Raw genomic sequence first — 18,234 nt, 5'->3', positions numbered from 1 at the left:
CAAGGTGGGCTCTGGACTGCCCCAGGTCTGAGCTTCAGTTTTTCAGCCCATAGACATGAGAAGTGAAGGGATGTGAGACGGACTGGTGGACAGTCCAAGGCTTCACCAGGGACAGCAGTTGACAGCTTCACTGTCACCTACACCTTCACTGACCATGTGTCTGCTAGCCCAGTTCCCAGCAAGCACTGTCACCCCCCACTCCACACACCCACACCTATGTTAGCTAAGGAGCAGAGACACACATGGCATCTAGGCTTAATCAGGAAAGCAAAGTTTATTCATGTTTGAAACTACATATAACTACCACAAGGAAGACTTTTCAATCCAGGGTGTGAGCCAGTAGAAAGGAACACGGAACGCTTTTAATACGTCAGAATCACCGCCACAAATTATAGTCACGACCCAGTCAGTTTCAGAATCGCATACAATACAAAAAGAGGAGAGGCCCGCCACACAGGGTGAGATGTACAGTGCTGAATACTGAATCTGAACGCATCACAAGAACCCGTCTTTTTTTTTTTTCTTTTTTTTTTCCTTTTTCTTCGGTATGGATTAGTAACAAGATGAAGAACATTCACAACGCTTCTCAGTATTTACAACAGCTTGGATGATCCTGTATTAAGAGTCAGACCCAATGTTGCCGATCTTGGCTTTTTAAGGTTGCAAATGCAACCCTGAGTTTTGTTTTAAAAGATTACAATGTACATTACATTTTGTGAAGGGAAACAAAGAGTTAATTACAAGATGCAAAAAGATAAGAAAGAGACAAACTACAGCGTGAGTATTGTTCAGAGGTAGTAAGTGAGCGCTCTAAGCTACAGAACATGTTGGGATTCTATTGGTTTGTATGAGTTCGCATGAGGTAATAAAGCTGTGTTTTGATTGGTGGGATGTATAAATACTCTTTTGCTACACTATATACAGCACTCCAGAGAGCAGGGCCTTTCCAGGCTGCGCAGAGGAAGAGCACACCTTGACAAGTCTGTGCAGCACCCAGCGCACACGGTCAAACCCCAGACAGGTCTTATTTTCACCTCTGTAGCAGCAAGATCTTCATCTTAGGGCAATCTGGATCCATGGTCTCATTAGCGCAGACTCCCAGCTGTGGTACTTCAGAGGGAGAAAGGAGGCCACCAGTCTTTGACCTAATTACAACATAAGAGATGGCAACACAAACATGGCGAGGGAAGTCCTGAAACGCCTTCCTTAAGAAGACAGGCAGACATTGCCTTCCCTCCAAGCCCATCCGTGACATGAGAACAACGATGGAAGCCTGCATGGAAATCCGCAAGGGTTCAGTTTGGGCAGGGTGAGCCTTGCCTGCTCTATAATTGGGGTCTAGCAGAGTTGGTACTTCTTACCCTTAAGGCCAAGGAACTGGCAACTGTGGAACCATTAATGTAAAAGACCCATAATAAATTAGGATGAAACAGTTAAAGAACTGTCAACAACGTTACATCTTGGCCTAATTGGATAAAGTGCTTTCTTTTAAACATGTGTCTTAAGTTTAAATACAAATGATTATGATTCCTTAAAAAACAGGTTTCCCGAGTTCTCTAAGAAGACAGAGTTGACAGTAAAGCTGTAGGTGGTGGGTTACAAAACGCTTTTCTTCTCCTCCTATTGCTCTGAATGCGCTTATCAAGGCCTGTCAGCTGGGAAAGCGCCGGGGACTAGTTAGAGGTATCCGAGTGCACACTGCCCGGGCCTTCCGTAGGAGAAGTCACAGAAGATGGAGTTGTTGCATCCTGCCAGCCTCCATTAGCCTGAAAGGAGAGGCACAGTTCAGTGGGTGCACGTCCACATATTAATTCCACTCCCCAATTTAGAACACCCAGAATGACACAGGAGAGCAAAGGCGCATTAGCAAAATGTATTTTCTGAACCCACCTTGGCAGGAGTTGGAAGCATGTGTTAAAGTGGGATTAAATGCATGTGAAACAAATTCATCCCATCAAGTAAAGGCTGAGTGACAAATCAGCTTGGGGAAGATGGCTTCAGCTAGTCCCAGGCTGGCACAGAGCTTGGCTTCTGATCTGCTGGTAAAAATCACCATTCAAAGTAACCTCTCAGGAGGTCCAGTGCAAAGGCTCAACAAGATGCCTTGGTGCAACCTTGAGCTCCAGGAAGCAGACACTTGAGCCAGCTTTATCACTGTTCCCAGAGAAGCTGCCCCTATATACACACGACAGCCAGCTAGTGTAACCCTTGGAAAATGAAGGGCATAATTTCCCTCCAAACCAGAATCCCTCCAGAATGAAAATGTATGAACCATGGAGGGGCACATGCTATTCAAATCGGGATTCCAATTATCTGCAAATGGAGCCTCTGGTTGGGATGGTGCAGCTGCCTGCACCTGCGGCTGGCCCTGCCTGCCTCGGACCTGCACCAGCACTAACAGTACTCAAAAACAAATTTGCCTTATGTCTCGCCCTATAGAGGCAATTGCTGAAATCAATGTCTGATCAGATTTCTGCTGTGGCAGACAGCTTGTCGCTACGTATTTTTATGTCAGTCAAGAAGAGGAAGGTGCCGGGCTTGTGAGTTGGGGAACACTGAGCAGAACTGACAGGGCAGGCCTTTTTGGAGGGAAGGCAAGAGTGAGCTGCCTGACACCCAGTCCCTGCAGCTCCAGCCAGCCTTGGTTCTCTACTGCCTAGCCTCACATCCACACACACACCGGGCCCCTTGGTTCTCTGCACCCTCCTGTCGATCTGTAACTTCTCCAGAGAGTCCACCTGAAGGTCTTTTGGACATGCAGAAGATCTGTGTGCAGTCGACTGTTTCTTCCTCAACAACAGTTGTGTGTGTGATTGTTGTTGCTTACTGGAACTGGGTCTGGAACCCAGGGCCTTGAGCGAGCATGCTAGACAAGCTCTCTGTCAGAGCCACATTCCAAGCCCATACTGTTCTTAAAGAACTCCTTGTCTTCAGGTTAGCTGCATAGTTCTGCATACAAAGCCCCTTCAATCCCTCTAGGATAGTGATTCTTAGCTTTCTCATGCTGTGACCCTTTAATGTAGGTCTCCATGCCATGGTGACCCCAACTATAAAATTACTTTCGTTGCTACTTTATAACTGTAATTTTGCTACTGTTGTAAATTGTAATGTAAACATCCGTGTTTTCTGATGGTCTTAGATGATCTCTGTGAAAGGTTGTTCAGCCTCCAAAGGGGTTGAGACCCACAGGTTGAGAACTACTGCTCTATGACCAAGGGCAGGGGCTAGAGGGAGAGGTGGGCAGGAAACCTACAGAGCTGGTAGTCTAAATGGAAAAAAAGAATTTGCAGTTTGAGATACCAAATTCAGGCTTAGAGGAGAAATAGGATTAAATAATAAGTCATGGCACTGTTTTTGAAAGCTTCAGTCATGTCATGTGGGTGGTGACAAGCCCGTGTGTGTTCTGTCTCAAAGTCATACCTTCCCCTATCTGAAAGGTAAGCTGTTTCCCCTCAGGTATGAAAATCTCCTTAGGAAAAGAAGAATTTAGGAAAAGAAGAATTCTTACACAAATCCAAGTCTAAAGATATCCCATCTGAAGTAAACATCATTCCTCTTTTATCCAAATTTATAAACAACAAATGTATAATATTTCTCCCCTGCAGGAGAGGTTGTCAACGAGCACTCTTTTTTTTTTCCCCAAAATAAATTAATCCTTACTCTGGTGGTTTGAGATTATGCACTGTATTATACAACAGCGTCTTATCAAGCCTCATCAGTGAAGATGGAATTCATGTCTGTAAAATGCTGCAGGCAATCACGGCTTCATATTTTATCATGTTGATAAGGATATCGCACATTCTCTGAAGCATTTCAAAACACTTAAATGAAAAAGGAGAAATGCAACTAAAAGGCTTTTTATATGGCTTGTTGTGGGTTATTATGAGTTATTTATAAACCCAAAAAGAAAGATTTGACATTTCAAATGTAAAAGATCTGAGTATTTAATGGTCCTTTTTTTACCTTTACAATTGAACATCCTCAATCACTTTAAGTCATTAATATTTACTCTCTTACACCAAACGAAGGCCCTAAAAGGAGAGACTTTTCTCCATTCTCCTCTGGTCTGCTACCGTTTGTCCCAGAGCAGGGCATTCCTCACACCTTGCAGAGCCGTGTGTCTGCCATTCCCCATCCATGTCAGGGTAGGAAGCAAGGAAAAGTTTTGTGAATCAGTAACAAAGGTTTCTCCATCACTAAAGCAGAGAGGCCATTAAGCTCAGGGGTTCCATTTTGCACCCCAGGCCAGCAGTCTAGAATGGGGTTCTTTGTTTAGCATGGTTGCTGATGTGCTGGGCCTCCAAGGTTATTACCTTCACCTGCTCTGTGCTGGGGAATGTTCCTGCTGCTTGATTCTAAGATAAATGACCCGTTTCCCACACGGCACGGCTGCTGTGAAATGGAGTCTTAATGGGCTGGTACTTAAGTCCCCACTGATGGTAGGACACCAGCCCCTTTGGGCTTCCGTGAGGGTTTCAAAGGACAGCTAGGTAACAGGAAGCACTGCCGGCCTCAAAATGAAACCATAGCAAAGATGCTGCCGCCCCCAACTGCCAAGAAGATGTGAAGCCAAGTCCAGTGACTATTAACTTGTTCATTAGTCACCGTTTCCCTGACACGGTTCCCACAGCTTGCTCTCCAAGGTACTCACATTTAAGTTATGTGGACTGTACAGTGAGTTTGCTCCAAGGCCGTCACTGTAGCCTCCCGTCTGATTGATAACATGACGGAGGGTATCCACCTAGAAGTGAGATGAAACAGAACTCATCACCTCCGTCTATTAAAACATCAGCACTTACAAAAGGGAGCAATTTGAGTCATGTGTGCCACAAGGGTGGAGCATCTTCAGTGAAAGACAAATTTATCAATTAGATGTGACTGGAGGGATTACAAAGATTCCTTGCATATTTAAACTCACATATCTTTGTTTTTCACACCAGCCAAACAATAGCATCTTCACAGTAATGCAGACTTTCCATCTACAGCAACCAAGTGTGTGTGGCTGTGGGTGAAAACCTACTCACAGAATCCACACCCCGCCCTGTCCCTAACCACCAATGCCTAAGAGTAAGAATACTTGCTCTCAGTCAAAAGGACAAGAAAAGGGGTTGAACCTGGAATCTACTTTAAGAATTCAGGTTTCAGTTTCCTGACTTACAAAAATGCAGGAATAAAAGAACAGTATGTTCTCTTGTTCATTCTTTCCCTCTCCCTCTTTTTCCACCCCTTCCCTCTCTCAGGTACACACAATCTTCTGTCATAACATAGGTCCCCCTCCCCCATCTCCATGAGCTCAAGCCAGAGCCGAATGCATTCACAAAGTTCGTCAGGTTTGAATCATCAAAGGCATTGTCCACTTAACTTCTCATTGAATTAAGAGGTGGGCAAATGTGTCCCATCTGGATGCACCCAGCACAGGTTCTACATAGATGTGCAGACCACTTCCATGGGTCAGAGCGGGGAGTTTTGAGCCCAAACCCTACCCTGCCAGAAAGGCCCCAGCTGGGGCATTTCTCCTACCTGTGACTGCACATTGGCTCCGACTTGGGACCCTTGGTAAGAATCCCCATTCAGACTCTGCATGTTCATGAACATGTCCCCAGAATTTGGGAGATTAAAAGAACCAGAAGAACCTGGAAAGGAAAGAGTTAAGTAGCTGAATAACAGAGTGCTACACACACAATCCCCAAAGACCTAGATGTAGGGAAAGGAAAAAAGGCAGAAGGGAGAGGCATTTCCAACTTTAGAAGGACAGAACATTAACTCCAGTTCTAGAAGTTCCTGCTACTCACACTACACACAGGTAGAACATTATAGAGGGTGAACCCAAATGAAAAAATCAGAGACAAATCAAAATAGACAGAAAGTACCCAGGAGCTGGCCCAGCCTTCTCCTTGTTTCCATTCCTCTGCAGACTTGGCCAAACAAGCTCTTCAATGTTGCTGCCATAGTGGAGAATTACCTGGACACATTTTTCTGACACTCTCTCCTAGCTATGACTCTACCTTTCCATTCACCAGTGTCTGTGGCCCATTAGAAATGATGGGGGCACATAATTAAACAGACAGCCTTCCTCTGGACCTTTAAATATATATTCTTAAATCTCCCTAGAAAGCCTCCAAGACCCTCCAAGTCTTCTACTAGGGCTAGCTGCACCTTTCATTGCCAGCCAAGTTCCCTGTAAGTTAAAGACATTTCTTCAAACTCCATCATGAATGCCATATAAAATTTAAACAGAATGTTCTGCATAAGGAGTCAAAAGTAGTGCATTTATAGCCAGCTGTGGTGGCACACATGCAATCCCACCTATTCAGCTGAGGCAGAGGAATCACAAGTTTGAGGGCAGACAGAGTTACAAAGTGAGTTCAAGGCTTTTTTGGACAACTTAGTAAGACTAGCTTAAAAAAATAATGGTTAGTTATGTAGATCAATGGCAAAGGACTAAGCTTCCCATATGCAAAGCCCTGGGTTCAATCCCCACTACCACAAAAAAACAGAAACAAAACCAAGAAAACCATCTCCTTATATGTAAGTCCACCAAGCCACATGGCACAGACATAGGCTGCACCCAGAGCCTGAAGCCAAGAGCACAGGAAGCACAGCTACACCTCAGCTCAGCATTCAGCTTTCCAGCAACCAGTACATACCTGCTGCTTCACTCTGACAGACCACCAGTGACCCTACAGAGAGGCAGCACAGTATATGATAGAGCTCTGCCTATCTGCTGAATTAAAGGCCACGACTGAGTACAAAGGTTCTAGAGTCTACAGGAGCAAGTGGCATTCACTGTGAACAGTGGGTTTACCAGCACAGGCTGTGCCCTTAGTCACCCATCTCCAGAACAAGCCTGCAAGGGAATACAAATCTACCCTGAAAGCCCCACTGTGCACCAGTGAGCCTGAAGCTTCAGAGTCTGGGGTGGGATGTTGTGGCAGATGCCTGTCTGGCTGAGTAGGGAGTGAGCATGCCATACTCACCAGAGTTTGGCGTGGTGGGTGAGTTAGTCTGGTTGTTCTGCACGGCTGCGGCCACTGCATGTGCGGCTGTCACGGCTGTTTTTGCAGCATAGAGATTGGCCTCCTCTTGAAATTTGCCAATGTTCTTCTTGTACCTGATTCGTTTGTTGCCAAACCAGTTGGATACCTATCAAGTACAGGAACATGTAATAGGAAGGGTAGAGAAGTCACAAAGAAAAGGTCAAACTTCTGGTCCGTACTATAGGATAATGAGAAGCCTCTGGTTGACACAGTGCCCTGCCTGCCACTTTGCACCGCATAATAGTTTAGGGGTTCACTTTCCACTTTGGGATAGTCTTTTGAACTCTAATGGAAGAACAATGCTTCCTGGAATTGGCCATGGGAACACTAAAATGGTTGGGAGTACTGTTCATAAAATACACCCAATTGTTATATGTGCATCAAACATAGCAATCAGACTACTAACAGAAGCTGAAAAGCTACTGGAAACATTTGTTAAATTAGGTATTAAGAAGCACACTTGAAAAGAATGACTTATTGTTCTTTTGTGGACCTGAAACCATTTTGGCAGCTATATAGTAGAATCATGTTTGATCTGCTGAAGAGGGACATCAATTAATAATGGATGAAAGATCCCTTTGTCTCCTGCCTTGGAAGACACTGCACGTCTGCCAAGATGGCTGCTCAGGCTCTGCCAGTGACTGTGTGGGAAGCCTCAACCTGAAAATTCAAGCCATCTCAGTAAGGTCAAATGAAATGCAGAGGAATGGCTGATTCCATAAGGTAGAATAGAGTTTTTTTTCTTTTTTTTTTTTTCTGTTTTCAAACTGCTTGTGATGTCAGCCAGTACAAATGTGAAAGAGGATGTTGGCTGAAGGCTGATTTCATCACAACTCATAGACAGCAAAAGGATAGCCCAACACTTAGCGCTCAGACTCACACCATGTACCCAGATACCTGGAGTTGAGCTATGTAAAGAAGCTAAGTCATATAGCCATTTGTAAGAAGGCATGCCCAATGCTGTATCCTAGGAAATTGCCTCTCTTTTGTTCCCCAGGAACTGCCTGCTAATCTAGCAGAGGAACCACTGGTGTGGTACCAGAGCCATTGTTCTACTCTAGGTATTATTCAGAAGAGCTCCTCAGGGGCCTTGAGCAGAGAAAAGGAATGGGATGCAGTTCAGAGCCCTCCAACCCAATTTTCTACAGTGGGCAGCCCTGCTGGCCACCTCTGCCAAGTCTTTAATTGCTTTGGAAATGGTGCTCTCATTCTTCAACTGATGGCACGCACACTCCTGGAGAAGGCTAGAAAGCTCTGGCAGGGGATCTCTGAAAGACATCACTGGCTTTACTGTTGCCCATATGCTGCCATCAGAGCACCGAGTATACACACATGCACATAAACACACATGAGAACACTTGAGAGGACCCATGCTGCAGCACGGGCTCCTCAGAAATACAGAAAAAACTCACCCCAAAACAAGGTGGTGGCCCAGGCCACTCAGCCATCCTTAGGTAAGGCTTAGGCTCTCAGCAATGCCAGCCATCCTTCCCAGAGCTCGTTCTTCCCACAGACCCTCCACATTTTATTTCAATACCTGTCTGAGTGTGTGTGTGTGTGTGTGAGTGTGTCCATCCTCCAAGGCTCACCTCTTGGTCCTTTTCTCTTTATCCCCATCCCCGTCCCAAACCTCCAATGATTCTCTCTATGTGGATTTTTCTGAGTTTTCTCTTTCTATCCCCAACTTTTACAAAGAATACTAGATCTCAGTGTTTAGATTCCCATAAGACCTGGCATTAACCTTCAGCACATCTGTTTTAAGTGGAAGGGCAGGTGCTTCTCCTCTTTTCTCTCTGTGCTCCTACAATCCACATTTTCAGAGCTGTGGTGTCCACAGCAGAGTCCCTGACTCCATCCTTGGATAGCCTTGAGTGAACATATACTTTATCCTGGACTAGAAAAAAAAAAACCAATCTGTCTCTCCTTCTCATGCACTCTTATAAAACTGCTCTTATCTCTGACAACTAGAAATTCAGGAAATGAGGTCCACGTGCACAGCCCACAGGTCTTAGGACCTCCTGCCACTGACTTTCCCACTCCCCCACTCTTCCAACAATGGCAGGCCTGTAGTAGGTGTGTGCAGGATGGCCTGACAGGCAGATATGCTGGAGAAGAAACAGGTAGAGTCTGGCCAGATTAGCTAGAGCTACTCTGAAGAGGAGAAAAGAGGGGAGAGAAGTCATAATGCCGATGTGGGCGCATGCCTGGAGCAGGAGCAGGCTGCAGAGGGACTTCCATGCAGAAAGAACCTATCAGGGAGCCTTATGATCCTTTCCCAAAGCAGAGTTATGACACTCTAAAGATTAATTTATTTTATGTGTATGAATGTATACCTGTATGTGTTTATGTACACCACATGTGTACAGGAGCTTGAGAAGGCCACAGGGCATCAGATCCCCGGAAATGAGAGTTAGAGTTTCAGGATGTGAGGCACCTCATGTGGATGCTAGGAACTGAACCTGGGTTCTTTACAAGGGCTCTTAACCACTAAATCATCTCTCCAGCCCCAAATTATGCCATTCTAAAACCAGAAAAATGGGCCTGGGTTTCATCTACAGTGCCACATAAAACAGGAGTGGTGGTGCATACATACAATCCCTGCACTCTGGAGGTAGAGGCAGGAGATCAGAAGTTCAAGGTTATCTTTGGCTACATAGCAAGTTCAAGGCCAGCTTCCAATGCATAAGATCATGTCAGAGAGAGAGAGAGAGAAAGAGAGAGAGAGAGAGAGAGAGAGAGAGAGAGAGAGAGAGAACAAGAGAGAGAGAGGGGGGGAGGGAGGGAGGGAGGGAGGGGGAGGGAGGGGAGGGGAGGGGAGAGGAGAGGAGAGGAGGGAAGAAAGAGGGAAAGAAGGAAGGAAGGGAGGGAGGCAGGCCACAAAACATAAAGCCAACTAACCAACCAACCAACCAACCATAAGCTCTGAAGAATCAAGATATAAATAGTACCCAAATGTTCAAGTTCTGGTACTGATTGTTAAAACAAATCCTCTTGGAATCTCCCCACCTTCCACAGTTCATAGTCTCAGCTTAGGAGGCACATCTCCAGCTGGCAAGCCCATGGCTTCTTCTGTATATAATAGCCCTCTGGCTTTCTTGAGTTGGCCATTAGGCTTTAGAAAGAGTTAAGTATTGAATATATTGTTTACAGTACAAAAGGAGACAGTTCTGGTTGAGGTAGAATCTGGCATTTCTTACGCATAATTAATGAAAATCCCCCATCTCTGAATGTAGCAACAAAGGCCCGTCTTAGAATTCTCTCCTTCTCAATAATTCTCTGTTGGATTCAGTACTTTGTAGTTAATATTACCTTGACAATCAGAGAAGCTATAATACATTAATGAAACCTAGCCTAGAAAATCAGATTACAGCTTTATTAACAGTTTCATAATTGAGGAATCTCTACCATGGAAGGCCTCATCTCTGGATATGTAAGAATCCTCTGTTTATGCACACCCCTGGACCAATCAAACAACAGTCATCACTAATAAAGGTTTATTTAATTCTCACAGTAAAATTTTAATATCACCAGCAGCCTGGGGAAGCTTTAGCAAGTGGGTTTGCTTGACATCAGATCGTTTCCATTCTGCCAGTCCCAATACTTCTTAATCTTTAATATCAAGGCAATTAAAATTAATGGCCACTCATCTGCAGCTACTGTGGGCAGTGTTTCCTTGACATCAATTGTTTGATGGGATTACCTAGAGGTTAAACTAACAAGCAAGGTTTAATTGGAAGCAATGAAAGAAGCAGCGATCATACGTTATGTTTAACCTGCATAACCACATTTAAATGAATATCTAGAAATGTTAAACTATTTCTCAAATTAAAATATGCACATCACACACATTCTGATATCACAGATTGGGGTACCGAGGCAGTCAGCTAGTAAGTTCACACAGCGCAACCCAGAGCAGTGTAATTAATATAGAAATTGACACCTAAACTCAGAAACGGTTTTCATGTTTTAGAAATAGAAACAATTACTTGCAGAAGACCCATCGTTACTCAGTGGGAAGCACAAAAGTTACAGGGCACGTGACCCCTCCTGCAACAGTGCTCACAACAGAGCCAGGCTGCAGAACGGGCCACTAAGGACAGCTTGCTCTACTGCTGAACTGTGATGGTCTGTACATTGGTCCCTCAGTGGAAACAGGCAGGAAATTGGTAAGGGGAAATGGAATACACTGTCCTGTTCTTCTCTTCTGAGTCTCACGTCAGTGATTCACAGCTCTGGCTGTGAGAGGGGCAAAGGACCAAGCAAGAATTTTAAGATTAATTAAAAATGAGAATAAAAACATAAGCACTCTTCTACTAACACTCAGTGTGCCTGGCCCCAGACAGAGCGTTTGGAAGTCAGGGAAGTGAGAAGGGTACACTGTGTGGGTTGCTGATTTTCTCTGGACACTTTCTCCCAGGCCAAGTGACAGGAAAAGCCTCCAGTCTCTTCTATATGCTATAATCATCCATGTCCCCTGCCTACATCCTGCAGATCACCACTTCAAAAAACAAAGCTGTTTTGGGGTTGAAACAGTGTTTTTGGCTCAGTGATGCCATATGCAAGGCCTTGGGTTCAATCCCTAGCATCAAAACAAAATAACCACAATGATTTTACTGGCTAAAAAGCTCCCCAGCTTCTCAATAAGGCTTCCTCTTATCCTTTCATGTGAACTTTCAATGCAAATAGTCAAGTCAGATGCAAGTTTGGATATGAAGGCTAAATGGCGAGGGCTCACATTCTGCTCTCACATCTATGTTGTTACTTAACAAGCTGAGTGACTTTGAACAAGTTCAGTCCCCTCTCATATAAAATGAGTGTGATAGTAACACACCTCCATCATAGAACAGTTGAGTGTGTTGGTGGTCTAGGCAAATGCATTATCTGATCACTATTAGCTATTACTATTCTTTATGTTTTATCAATGAAGGAACAGGGCAGCTAGACCATTCACAAGTTGCTCAAACCATATAGCAAAATAAGATGGATCCAGATTTCATTGAAGGACTTCCATCAGCATTTTCTGTTTTTCTGAGAATGTTTACTGAGCATGTTATCGTCAGTATTGTCCTAGGTGCTGTGGGGAGATGAAAAGGTAACTACATGGCATAAATCTAACTTTATGGCCATGAAAGCAATAGCAGCCCCTCAACACAGTTAGCAAATCTTGAAAGATGGTGATGAGGTCATACTGAGCTAAAGAGATGTCCTAGCAAGTCTGAGAAATTAGAGGGACCTTCCGCCCGAGGTAAGGAAGAAGCTAAACTGGGCTTCAGCATCCTTTCCACTCCTAATTTCAGTGGCAAACCCTCTAGAAGCTCACACCAACACAAACAGCTACAGTGAAAGCTGTGGCCTCCTCTCCCCAGACCTTAGAGATTATTCACTTCTCCAACTCCTTGTCTCTCTTCTCTCTTGGTGGTGATAGAGGCAGGGAAAAGCACTGTAGGACAGAGGTGAGGGGCATCCAGGAGTGTTTCTGAAGAGGCAGGATCTAAGGGGAAGATGAAGGAGTAAGCAGCATTTTGGGCAAGGGAGGCGAGGCACTGTTGTGTGACAGGTGAGATCCCTGCAGGTAGGCCAGCTGTGGTCCAGGAAGGGACAGGTAGAGCCTGCTAGTGTGCCTTGAAGGTATCACATTGCTACAATCCCAGGGTCCACTGTGTGGTGGCTGATGGCAAGGGCAGGTGGAGCTGGGCCTGTCCAGTGCTGAGGGGCTGCGAGCAATTTGCTGGAATCCTCCCTAAAGTAATTTTGAAAGATCATATACTAGCTCACACATTTTTATTCCTTGCACATTTTTAATGTTGGCATCTACGATTTTTCATTATAAGTCTTAGAGTTATAAACAATGTTATTCAGCGTTTCATAAATGTTGACATTTCAAAATAAAACTGCAACACTACTCTTTAAAATGTAGCCAGTCAAACACAATAGCACACCAATTCAAACGATCCACTTTAAAACATATAAGCTCATTTTTTTCAAGTTCAGAATTTTACATTCTTTTGTTCTTAAAAGTATATTTCTATTTTATTTTTCTCCCATATTATCCTAATGCAATATACTTTTATGCTTAGCATAAGAAATATATGAAAATTTAAACATTTAAATTGTTTTTATTTCCTATAATTATAAAGCTATACATGTTTGATATTCCCTTCTGGATTACGCTGTCATTACACTTAATCTAAAATTGGTGAAAGCAATATAAATACTTATTCTGATAAATAAAAGTACTTATTTTGAACAATAAATGTAAAGTTTATTTTACATGCATTTTTTTGATCAGAGAGGCAAGTGTTATAAAATTCTGAACAAAGCATAGGTTATTACTAATACAGTTCATATTAGCCTTTTCTGAGGACCAAAGAGGGGCTCATACTTTAGGGCAAAAGACTCCGAGGTACTGGGCCAATTATTCCTTCTTTCAGAAAACGAGAGGAAAGATGGGAAGTGGGAGGAAGGAAAAAAGAAGCGACAGGAAGCTTCCTGCAGCAACCTTAAGGTTTGAGGACGGAGAATATACACACTCACACAAAAGATCCATCAGTGAGAATTTAAACCTGCATGGATGTCCTTGCGAGCATCACTAGCTGCTGCCTGGAGCAGCAGGGCTCCCCTGGAAAATGCTGCCTGAAGTGGTTGGTCTAATTCTGGCTAGGAGTTAATTCCTCTGTGACCACAGCTAGGAAACTCTAGGACAGGGTATGCCTGGAGAAGGCCTTCTTCACTGTAAGCATGCGGCTCACTTGGGCAACCTCTCCCATGGGATACAAAGAGCAGCTAGACCAAGAATAAATTGGTCAGCTCGAGGAAAAGGCATTCAATTTAAGAAACAAGTGAGTTTGTGTGTATGTGTGACTTGTTATTTACCCTAACTTTTCCAGAGATTATGTCAACAAAAATTATATATATTCTCTGACCAAAATTATTATAAAAACTTATCTTGAGGAATTAGAGATACTTGTACAAAGATATTTACCTCAACCCTACTTATAGTAATAACATCAAAGATAAATAATATGCAATAACAACAACAAAAATGTATAGGGACCTGTATGATGGAAAACAATCATTGATTATAGATCATGTTGAAAAGAAATACTTATTGACATGGAATTATTCATAATGTACTGCAAAGAAAAGTTAACTTTTCCTTTCATATGATATGAGGTCTTTGTGTGTGAAAATACCCACAGATAGACATAGATGCATATATCCACAGACTTGTATGTGTGCACAGGAATGAAATATCACACCAACCACCCAAGTGTGGTCATGATTAATGGTGGATTTTGTTAGCATATAGTGCTTAACAAATATGAATTCTGTAAAGTACTGCTATCTGGCATCCTGCACATACATGGTAGTGTGTGGAGTTCTCATACATACTAAGACAGCCATGCCAGTGGGCGATCACCAGCCTGCCTATACTTCATTGTCAATAGAAATGTCATTATGCAGTTTTGCTTCTAAAGCAGTTACTGAGAGCTGAATATAGTAGCACATGACTGTAGTCTCAGCACATGGGACACTGAGGCAGGAGGATTGCTTGTGCCTAGGGGATCAAGACCAGACCAGGCAACACAGTGATAGTAAATATATACTACTGAAAAGTCACACAATACTAATGCATTTTATTCTGGGCCCCAATGATTCAGGAAGAATCAATTCTAATTTCTTATCTGGGAGAGGTTTCAAGTAGCAGAATTCTGAATACAAAATTAAATCACTTTATAAATCTCAAGCCATTAAAATTTCCCAACAGCTTTGTATTTAAGAAAAATTCCATGTTAAAATAAAAGGCTAACCCATCTACAATGTCTATACAGTCACCAACAGGCAACTTATCAGCTGGCTTTAATTGTATCTTACATTTCCATTTCTATCACATTTATTTATCATGTTAATAACAACATTAAGTAAAGGAGAAAGCCATCACTTTGAGACTTAATCTGCACAATTGCAGGGTGTTAGCTCTCCCTCCACGGCAGACCACGTCTGGAAGAAGAGACAGCTAACATGGAAGCACCACTATTGAAATTAGCAAACTGAAAATTTATGAAGCACAGCTCTTGACAAACTTGCCACTGTGTCTCCTCATGTTTACCTGTGATGCATGCTTTATGTAGTGTGCCTAATTAAGCAAACATTATGGAATGCTGAATGGGAGGCCGTGTAAAATGGAACATGGCAAGTGTAACTGCATGGTTAATGTTTTACTTCGTCAAAGTTTCTCCCTAATCGATATGTTCTTATCCCGTGCTATAAGCTCAGTTTTAAATGAAGGATAGGAGCCAGGTCTGTTGAACTTTTAAGGCAAATGTGTTGGTAAACACTAAACCTCATTTCATTCATTCCTCTGCCCCCCAAGGCAGGCATCTGGTAGCTCCTCAAGGGCAGAAAGCCTAGATAACTGTGTGGTATGTCTCCCCAGAGGCTCTAAAGGACAGGCAGATAAATGGTTCTGAGAGCTAACTAGAGCCACCAGCTCTGCAAGTCCTTGCCTACCTGTGTTCCTGTCTACTGTAGGCCAGTCATGACAGTTAAGGCTCTCTTGTCCTGGGCTATATTAGGGGCTGTGACATTCACTAATGGTGCTACTGTAAAAATTAAACTTTCCAGTACAAAATGATAATCCAAACCTTTATTTTCACTTTAAAAAATAAACTCCAAATGTATAACAACAGGCTCGAAAACCAACTTTTGGAACACAATCACTCCTAACGGAAGAACCAAAAAACTTGAGATTCTGCTTCCACGTTATTTGAAGTAATTTAAAGTCAGTCAATTCAAAATACTTGTCAAGAACAGTATTTTTGTTTGTCTGTTTGTTGGAAGCTATGAAAGATTGTATTGCCATAATGTGCTGACACCCTTAGAGTTTGGCTTCGTTCTTTCTCATGATAGACTGATAAATACTCGTGACACTCACAAAGAGTCTCATCTGCAAGAGTCTATATAAACTGTCAGCCTCATGGCCACAGTGCACACAGGATGACACTGCTCATCTTCCTGAAACATGCGCTGAGAGTAGCTTCCACAGATGGTGCATCCTTTAAGATTATTTCTCTTTCCTTCCCTCAAAAAAAAAAAATTCTCCTACTTCTAAAAATAAAACTAGGTTAGGTAAACACTCCATGCTTTCCTTCCTGGGCTCCAGAGAGCCACAGTCTCACAACGGGGTACTGCAGCTACAGAGCAGCTTTCACTAGTGTGCTACAAGGTGGAACTGTCACCAGGTAATACCGTAGCCCAGAATCCAAACCCAAGGGTATCCTAAATAATAACAGGGCAGATTTTTACCCTCAGATGTTTCATATAAATCTAATGATGGTAAATAAAAACATAAAATTTTATTCAGTCCTATATAAAAGTCCTAGACAAGTTTTGTTTATTCCAGCACCACTGCTTAGCACACACATGGCAGTTTCTTTTGAAACATGAAAGAAAATGTCATTGATTTCCTTTCCTTCTCTTTATTATGTCTTACAATGCTGGAGTCAACCTAAGGCTTCCCACACACTGTGAGCACCTGACTGACTCCTGACTGACTTCATTTAAAAGGAACCCCGCCCTTGAAAATACATGAATACACCTCGCCCAAACCACATTATATGCATTTAAAGACTAAAGACTACAGCAAGGCTAGGTCTGTGAGAGTTTAAGAACAGACATATCCCTTCCTCACCCTGGATCTCAGCATTTTGTAGTCTGCAGGAACTTGAGGGCTGGCAGTTGCGGTTAGTACACTGATTTGTTGGAGGTCAGAACCTCTAGCTCCTGATTCCTCTCTTGATCAAGTCCAATGATCAGCTCCCAGCCCCAAATGCTGGCTGAATGGCTGCTAAAGTAGCACTGACTGGGCGCTCATGACATACAAATTGTACTGCTATCTTCACAGTGATCTCAATAAGCACCAAACCTCACAAAGACACACCAGCACTCAGAGCTTACAGACAGTACGGCTCCATTAAACAGCCCTCTCTAGGTCCCAGCAAAAGGTGGGCAGCTTGGTCAGAAATTCCTCTGCCCTTGGCTATCCTGACTGAACATGGATCTACAGTTGGAACACACATTTCTCAGAATTTAGGCTGCGAAAGGGCACTGTCGCTGTCTGTTTAGGGCTATGAGTAACTAAGATGAGTTTTGGCTACGAGCTGGTATACCTGCAGGACAATAGTTTAACAAGTTGAATGAGACATAGGAAAAGGAAAATTACCAGTCTAGAATGTCCCTACTTTGGCCTTCTATTTTCATCTGGCATGGTCCCAGTTAGGAAAATTGTGACTCCTTTAACCTCTTTCTACCCCTGGACTCCGAGATCTGCCAGTGCAAATCACAAACTCAGGCCGCTAACAGGCTTTGCCAGTGACCCTACTTTTTTGGACTCATCTCTGGCCAGAGTATTCATCCTACACATCTCATGAGTGTTGGGAGGGCACTGTGTTCCCCAAGGCAACCCCTTTTGTCATTGCTTTGACTTCTTGCATGCTGTCTTACCTTTACCTTCCTTCTGTTGGTCACTACACTTGTACTAGCAAGTGTAAACATTAACAAAGACCAACGAAGCACTCCATATGTGGTGATCAATCCTCCCAACAATCAAATGAGCTAGAGTTTACTATTTTCCTTATTTTATAAACAAGCAAACAAAGACCTAAAGAGTCTTAATGACATTTTCAGACATTCAGCTAGTAAGTGGTGGAGCACATAAGCAAACCGTGCTGGTCTGAGTTCAGAACACAGGCCCACCTACTCACCTTCTCCTTGAGGCTCCCATTTCTACTTAGAGACTCATCTTTTAATTCCATTTCTAAGAATGAAAACTACAAATACATTGCTCATTCTGAATACTAAAGGACTGAACACCCAAATGTTTACCTAAGTTTGTGTGTCTCTGTGTGGGTATACACATGTGAATGTAAGGCGACCATGGAGGCCAAAGACACTGAGTGCCCCAGAGCTGGAGTTACAGGCTGTTGTGAGCTGAAACATGTGGTTACTGAGAACTGAACTCGGGTCCTCTGCAAGAACAGTGTTCTTAACCATGAGCCATCTCTCCAGCCCCACCAGACAGATTTTCAAAGAAGCAGAGCTCAGTTTTGTTGGGGTGCAGTCCGTCTGTTTTCAGTTCTGGTCATCTCTACCTCTATTCTTACTATTTCCTCCTTTCTAGTCTTTTCAGTCTCATATT

The 18,234-nt window shown here is 43.3% G+C and overlaps 1 protein-coding gene across 1 annotated transcript in view; it reads right to left on the bottom strand.

Moving 5' to 3' along the window:
• Positions 1-250: 250 nt before the first annotated feature.
• Positions 251-18,234, bottom strand: part of Pbx3 (PBX homeobox 3) — a 58,058-nt gene continuing 40,074 nt past the window's right edge. The window contains exons 5-8 of the mRNA XM_028757127.1: positions 6,978-7,143; positions 5,521-5,633; positions 4,652-4,741; positions 251-1,766 (exon numbers count right to left, since the gene is read on the bottom strand). Coding sequence (XP_028612960.1) covers positions 1,674-1,766; positions 4,652-4,741; positions 5,521-5,633; positions 6,978-7,143 — 462 coding nt within the window. The 3' untranslated portion in view covers positions 251-1,673. The remainder of the gene's footprint in view (positions 1,767-4,651; positions 4,742-5,520; positions 5,634-6,977; positions 7,144-18,234) is intronic.

The sequence above is a fragment of the Grammomys surdaster genome, unplaced genomic scaffold (genome assembly GCF_004785775.1).
Source record: "Grammomys surdaster isolate TR1022 unplaced genomic scaffold, NIH_TR_1.0 126133, whole genome shotgun sequence".
NCBI classification, from domain to species: domain Eukaryota; kingdom Metazoa; phylum Chordata; class Mammalia; order Rodentia; family Muridae; genus Grammomys; species Grammomys surdaster.
Note: the sequence above shows the minus strand (reverse complement) of the source record. Positions and strands in the feature narration are given on the sequence as shown.